The following is an 8,075-nucleotide window of genomic DNA, read 5'->3' as shown; positions in this document are numbered from 1 at the left end:
CTTGTGTGCAGCTCATAACTCCTCTCCATACACTTTCTGCAACTTTGCATAGGCCTCTGAGCAGGTATCACCATGACAACTTTCTCTGTCATGGTCAATGCAACGATCAAACACTACACACCTTCCTTCTAAGCTATTCTGTAGACAGTAGAAGTGAACTAAAACGTTAAAACTTAGTGCACATGCACAGCAGAGTTCAAGGTCAGTCAGTACCAAACAGCTTCACTCGGTGTGCTTTAGCTTCGTTACTATGGCAACAGTCCGGATACTTATTGATCAGACTTCATATATATATGTGAACATGTGCATATATGCATGAGAGTGTGTATGCGTGTGTAGATATATCTTTGGTTCCCTTGATTACTTTTCACCTTTCTAACACTAGCCCTTCTTATCTCACCTCTCTATTGTATCACTCACCTGTCTATCACCCCATGTCACTGTCACCCATGTCTTCATCACTCATAACTCTAACACTCATACCCCTATTGTTCATCTCTTGATCATTTTCTCTTCTCCTCACTGTACTATGCTAGTGATGTGACTAAGAATAATAACAGATCCTTTGGTTCACTGTACATTGCTTCTAGTACAATAAGGAATTATTTTGTTGTTTCTATGGATGTGCGATTTATCTGATATATCTGACCTTCTCTTCAGTACACTACCTCTCCCTCTCTTATCCTTGTCAACCAGCCTTTCTCACCTACTTTACTCACACACGTATATATATATTTATTTATTTATTTAACCCTTTGGCATTCAGATTACTCTGTCATATGTAATGCTTATTTATTCACATCGTTTGGAATTTATCATGCATTATCTTATTCCTTCAAGATTTCCATGATGAAAAAGTTTATTTTTTAGAATGACATTGTAGAGTAGATGTATAAAACTAGAACTGACTGGTTTGAACCAGGTAGACTATTTGGGCCAGACATGGCCTGTTTAAATGCTAAAGGGTTAAGAGACCTTGTCAGATCTACATGTTCCCCATCCACTCTACCTATATTCCTCACTGACTTGCACCATTTATTCTCCTTTTGTTATCCCTCTCGCCCCTACCATCTCTAGTGCTGGTTCCACAATATAATGCACCCAGTTGACTCTACAAAGTGTAGGGTTGTGAGAACCTTTTCATTTTGTTGGAGTTGCAACAACCTCTCTAGTGCTGGTGTCATGATAAAATGCACCCAATATACTCTGTGGAGTAAGGTGGCGAGCTGGCAGAATCATTAGCAGACCAGGCAAAATGCTTAGCAGCATTTTGTCCGTCTCTACATGCTGAGTTCAAATTCCAGAAAGATTGACTTTACCTTTCATCCTTTCAGGGTTGATTAAATAAGTACCAGTTGAGCACTGGGGTTTATGTAATTGACTTGTTCCTTCCCCAAAACTGCTGGCCTTGTACCAAAATTTGAAACCAATATACTTTGTAAAGTGGTTGCTGTCAGAAAGGACACACAGCCATAGAAACAACACCAAAAATGAAATGTACAAGCAAGACGTTGTCTCTTGATCTGTCCACCCTATTCCCTGCCAGCATAGTAAACAGATGTAAAACAACAAAGGCATTTTGTTGTTTATTTAATTGAATTTCTAGGCTTCTGCCATTAACAGTCGTTTTCTGTGTTCTATTACAGCTGTTCTCCAACAACCAACTCCACATGCTATTACCACTATAACAGTTTCAACATCAGATGGTCATTCAGGTAAAAAAAAAACACATTCAAACTTTAATTTCTTTATTAATTAGATGTTAATTAAACACACATACACAGTCAAACTGGTAATATTTATTTTGTAGTAAAATCAAATTATTTGATTGAATGTATTTTTCACTTTACTAATGATGTGTGTTGAAAGACATAGTAAATAATTACTTATTGTTAATAAATACTTGTTTACATATTTCTTGCTGCTCCTACATTTGTAATTTAACGATATTTCTCTGTTAAAAACTCAACCATGAAATAGCTGTAGGACCTGTTTGTCAATTTAGGCAGACAACACTATAACACATACACACACACTCACACATATATATATATATATATATATATATAAACAAAAATGAGCAATATAATAGACAAATGCAGATATATCAAAAACCATACAACAAATTCCAGATTTATTAAAGTTATCTCTGCCTCCAGAGAATGTATCATAATTACCAAATTGCAATAAAGTGGAGCTGGTTTTAATTCCAATTTGGTAATTATGGCACATTCTCTGGAGACAGATAATTTTAATAAATCAAGAATTTGCTGTATGGTATGAGATATACCAGTTCCACTTGAGAAGGGGAGAGAATCTCAAGATTGACACACCATTAAGGAATAGAACTAGCTTATTCTTGGGAGATAAGAGAACTGGTGTGGACATGTTTCAGGCTCAGTTGCCATTATCAGTAAGACAATTGTCCAACCTTAACTCCAGTAGCCAAGAGGCTTATAATTATACGAAAAAAGAATAGAACACATACATGGCCTTGATAATTTGCATAATTTAAACAAATATGTGCTGAGATAAATAAGTTGGAATTGTCAGTGGTATGTATTCGAACAACATAGAAAAATACAGGTAAATCAAATACTATAGAACATAAATTCCTGATTTATATTTAAATCATCTCTGCTTCCACAAGATGCATCATAGTATATGTATGTGTATATACATACATCATCATCCATCTCAATTTCATCATCAACTTAAATGTCGTCACTGTTGAGTGAAGGGAATTTTTTTTGGTGACCTGACATTGACTTCAGTGATTACTCATCTCAGAATTATAAAGCAGTGAAACATTAAATATTTGAGTAAAGGAGTATAAGTTTTGTATAACAAAAACTGTTGTGCCTTACATTACCATAGATAGACATACATTTGTGTAGTACATTTTATGTACGTAAAACTGTATACATATACAACACAACAAAGGCAAAAATAAAGAACATAATTTTAATCTTTTCTTCATTATTCCCATTTCTTAACTCTCTTAATATATTCCTAAAAATGCAGAACACTCATCCTCATTACTAAAAGTTACCTTAGACATATTTATGTATGTAACTATATTGACACAAGGTTTACTTTGACTTTTCAATACATTCCCATCACCTTCTTGAAGACTGTACTAGTAATGATAATATACATGGTGGATCTATTTGTTTGTTTCTCTTTCTGACAGGTGGAAAAATTCTTAGTAAGACGCCACGACCTCGATTAACTAGGATTACAGGTGAGGAAAGAATTACACCTGGTAATAGAACAGGTAAGCAGGATAAAATATTTTTATGACCATAAGTTTAATGTAAATCAGTCACTCAGTTTCATGTGAAGATTGATATTTATCTGTATTACCATCATCAATGTTTTAATGCCCACTTTTGATGCTTGCATGGGTCAGATGGAATTTGTTAAGGCAGATTTTCTATGGCTAGATGCCTTTCTTATTGCCAGCCTTCACCTGTTTCCAAGCAAGGTAATAATATTTCACCATAGCTGGACATGTTTTTCACGAAAGATTGGAAACAAACACCACTTACATGATGGTGATGCTTGTATACAGTCATTATGTGATGTCAGGGCAAGGGTACATACAAACACATATGCACATGTACACACACATGCATGCGTGCACACACAGACAATGGTCTTCTTTCTGTTTCTGTCTTCCAAATACATTTGGAAATTCAGCTCAGGGCTATAGTAGAAAACACTTGCCTAAGATCCTCTTGCAAACATGTGGTTGGGAAGTAAGCTTTTTTGACTACATATCCAAAAATGAGAAGTTTTCTTAATTCAGATGATGTGGTTATTAAGAATCAGGCAATTATTATTAATGCTTTCTTGTCATTCATTCTGTAGGCAACAACGGTCAAATTCAATTATGGCAGTTCTTATTGGAGCTATTAACTGACAAGGAATACCGAGAGATTATCCAGTGGGTTGGAGATGATGGAGAATTCAAATTACACAATCCTGAGATGGTGGCTCAGCTGTGGGGCCAGCGTAAAAACAAACCAACCATGAACTATGAGAAACTAAGTCGTGCTCTACGGTACTATTATGATGGAGACATGATAGCAAAGGTAGGTTATGGTGTTGGTTTGTTTTTAATTATTATTATAACATGCTGATTGTTAAAAACATCTGTAATTTCCAAGGGACATAACTATGTTGGTAATCTAGATTACATGGTTACAATTGATCAAATAATGAGATTATTGTATTAAATAGATTGATAGTATTATAGCAATAAAGAAAGAAAGGGAAAAAAATCAAGTAATGAAATATATCCAAACTAGGTGATGTGATTGGACTTGTTGGGCAAAGTTGATCTCAGTGGGATTTGAACTTGGAGCTTAAAATTTCCATAACTAAATACCAAAAGCTGTTTTGTGTGTCACTCTAAACAGTTGTACCAATTCACCAATCTTATCTTTCATTATGTTTCATGCTTACCTTTGAAACCAAAGTCTCATGGCATTAATTAGTATACCTCTACTAATATGAAAATAACTCAGTTTCATGTTATTTTTATTCTGTCTGAAAGTATCTTAAAGTTAATCAATCATCATGAGCATGGAGAACAGCAAAAATCAAAAATAACCAATGATGTACATATTCATTCTTAATACATTCAAGCAGATTCAAATATGGATAGAATATGCTAAATACTGCTGTATTTTGTCTAAGGGGAACAACTTCTTTTAGACAGTGTGTGTTTCTAATATACTCAATTCATTGAGATATTGCGGTGTTTCGACTTGGTTGTGTCTCTTCAGTCAAAACTACGCTGGACATCATCTTTGTCTATATCCTTAAAATCTATTATTCTAATTAAACACTATATCTGTCCTGATTTAAACAGTAAGTTTTTTCATTAGAGAATATCAAACAGTGAACTATATTTACCATATTTAAATGTAATAAACCTTGATTAATTAATTGGTGTACAAATAGGCGGGTGGGACAGGTGTAAATTAATAGGAAGAAAGGTGAAATGGAATTGTTATTAACAGCAAAATAATGCTCGAAGAGTAGAGATAACAAGCTGACTCCATGGATATTTCGTGGTTTCATGAAAAACAACCACGAGTGTGATATTGTACATGTTTTATTTATAAGATATATATATGTATAATTCAAAAATAGGATAAAATCTTTATAAGAATTTATCAAGTAGTTAGCGTGGAAAACCTCATAAGGGAAAAATTTATTAATTATTCCCTTTAAATATATTTATTTATATATATTAAGGGCATTACTATACATAAATGCCTTACACTGGGAGGGACTCTTAAAGTCAAAACTACCATAATAAACATTATTATGGTCGTTTTGACTTTAAGAGCCCCTCCCAGCATGTGGCATCTATATATTAAGGGCATTACTATATATAAATGAAAAATACCATCCCCTTCCTAGAATTTTTTTCCACCAAAAAAATTTACTTTTAGCACTTTTAAGAAGATAATTTATGTAGCTGTTAAGACTCCTTTAACTCATGAAAAACTCAGTGTATGTGTTAGTAAATAAAGCTAACATTTCTTGCTAAACTTATGCTCAAAGGTTTAAATTTTAAATGTAAACATTTCACAGAATCAAGGGCAGTTTTTGGTGGGTTTGTGTCAAAAAGGTTAACTTATTTTTATGTTATGAATTCTTTGGTTGATTTTTTTTTTTAACATTTCTCTTTTTCTTGTTCAGGTTCATGGGAAACGATTTGTATACAAATTTGTGTGTGACCTCAAGATGTTGCTTGGCTATTCATCACATGAGCTCAGCAAATTGGTGCCTACAAACTGTGATAAAAAGGTACAACACATCGAAATATTGCCACAATGCGTTGAAAAAAAAGTACAACACATTACAGACAAGCCTCTATTGGCAACTATCACAATGAAACGGGTTGACCAAAAAACACAGACAGTTTAGCCCCAGTGTGACAGGGCAATCTGTAAATGGAGGACATATATATCACAGACACATTTATTTCAGACTCTATGGAAATATTTTGGTTGTTCTGTCTTGGAGGAGGTTCTTTATTTTTAATTTCTTTTCAATTTAGTTTTATACAAAAGTGAAACTACAACTGTGTTGTTGAAATACACTAAAATCAAGTCATTTCAATCAAACTATAACCCTCCCTCATTCTCTCTTTTCCTCACCCCATTTTCATGCATGGCGCCCCGATCCCCACCTCTAAAATTCATTTTTTTTTTTTTCTCGTAAAAAAAAAATTCACATTCCCTTCTCTACTAAGGAATTCCAGTTTGACTAACCACCAATACTTGACAACATTCTCTTCTAATAACATTACTACAAAGGCTGCAGCAATTGATGCAGTCCTGCACATCAAAGAAAGACTGAAAAAAAAAATGTTTATTCAGATGCAAGATTTTTTTTTACATTTTTCTCTCAAAAGCCCCCAAATTTTTTTTGTTTTTTTTTTTTAATATTGTTCTATATATATATATATATATATATATATATATATATATATATATATATATATGTATGTATATGTATGTATGTATGTATATGTATGTATATATGTATATGTATGTATGTATATATATATGTATGAAAAAAATATATATATATACACACACACACATGTATGTATATATAAACACATCAATAAACTTTAAGTTGAGAGAAAGACACAAATCTAAGGAGACGAAGATTTTGTTTTTGATTGACTTCTAATGTATAAAGTTTTAAATTGCATTTTTTTTTTAAATAATAAATATACTTTGATAAGTTTGCTTCCCCATCTCTTCATATAAAGTTAATAGCTGAAAGCTTGTTGATGACATCTCTATCTCTTATATCTCTCTTTTTCTCTCCGAATATTTTTTTATCAATGCAAGTCTTTCATTAAGCTATAATATTTAACGCTGACAGATCAGGAACACATCAGATCTGTGCAATATAAAAAAAAATACATAAATAAATAGATCTGATCACGAGATAATAGTTGAGGTATTAGCTTACTCTAAAGTTAGACGACTCCTTAATGAAATGTTAGGAGAACATTTTGATGATATATATATATATATATATAAAATGTGTGTGTGTGTATACATGTGTGTGTCTGTGTGTTATATCTAATCAATTAAAATAGTTTTTTAATTGAATAACTATGAATATTGAAGTAATGAGTGAGCAATTTAAGGCAAGACATGATGTCTAGCTGTAAGAACAGATTTAATAGCATTCAAATCTTTATCAAAAAGATTACTATACTTTTTGTCTGCTGTTTTTGTCTTTTATCTCTTGTAAATTCTATATTTACACTGAATCACTTGTGTAAATGTGGTTCTTTCATAAAAATATCAGTTTTTTTTTACATTTGCTTTTCACATTGAGTATGACATTCACTATACTTTTGTAATAATACCTGTTGATTGACTTAAATCTTTTAAGCTTAATGGAAGTATTTTTCTTCAGTTCATCAAACATGACATTGGTTTTCTTCTGATATTTCTTGGAAAAATCGATAAAATATTTTATAGTTTCAAGGGGGAGGGAAAATGATTAAAAAGAATTTAAAATTTAATTCTTCTTTAGTCTGTCATGACTTTATCTTCTGAAGATACGAAATTATAATTTAAAATAATGTCAGTTGAAATACTCAATAAGTTTTCTCTTTTTCAGTTCAAATTAACATTTTGGTATTTCTTAAAGAAATATTTTTTCTTCCAAAAATTTTTTTTAAATTAAAAAAAAAACAACAAACACACCCCTCCTTGCCTCCCCTTTTTCTCTTCTCTTCACTCATATTCATTCTCATTTCATATTTATCAGAAAAGATTGCATAAATTTTAATCATGAATATTAAAATTTTTTAAACTACTCTGTCTTGTTGGCAAGCTATTAGACTTTATGATGGAAACATACGTCTTATTACACACACATATAATCTGTAAGATCGTTGCAGTATTTTAAAATTTAATTCTTCTTTAGTCTGTCATGACTTTATCTTCTGAAGATACGAAATTATAATTTAAAATAATGTCAGTTGAAATACTCAATAAGTTTTCTCTTTTTCAGTTCAAATT

At 32.0% G+C, this 8,075-nt stretch overlaps 1 protein-coding gene across 3 annotated transcripts in view; it reads left to right on the top strand.

The window, feature by feature from the left end:
- The window catches only part of LOC106881061 (GA-binding protein alpha chain), a 56,907-nt gene extending 49,037 nt beyond the window's left edge, over positions 1-7,870 (top strand). For all 3 annotated transcript variants that reach the window (XM_052968396.1, XM_052968397.1, XM_052968398.1), the window contains exons 7-10: positions 1,647-1,715; positions 3,194-3,277; positions 3,874-4,097; positions 5,719-7,870. In XM_052968396.1, the coding sequence (XP_052824356.1) occupies positions 1,647-1,715; positions 3,194-3,277; positions 3,874-4,097; positions 5,719-5,946 (605 nt within the window). In that variant the 3' untranslated portion in view covers positions 5,947-7,870. The remainder of the gene's footprint in view (positions 1-1,646; positions 1,716-3,193; positions 3,278-3,873; positions 4,098-5,718) is intronic.
- Positions 7,871-8,075: the final 205 nt, after the last annotated feature.

The sequence above is a fragment of the Octopus bimaculoides genome, chromosome 5 (assembly GCF_001194135.2).
Source record: "Octopus bimaculoides isolate UCB-OBI-ISO-001 chromosome 5, ASM119413v2, whole genome shotgun sequence".
In the NCBI taxonomy this organism is placed as follows: domain Eukaryota; kingdom Metazoa; phylum Mollusca; class Cephalopoda; order Octopoda; family Octopodidae; genus Octopus; species Octopus bimaculoides.
This window is presented reverse-complemented; position numbering and strand designations above follow the sequence as displayed.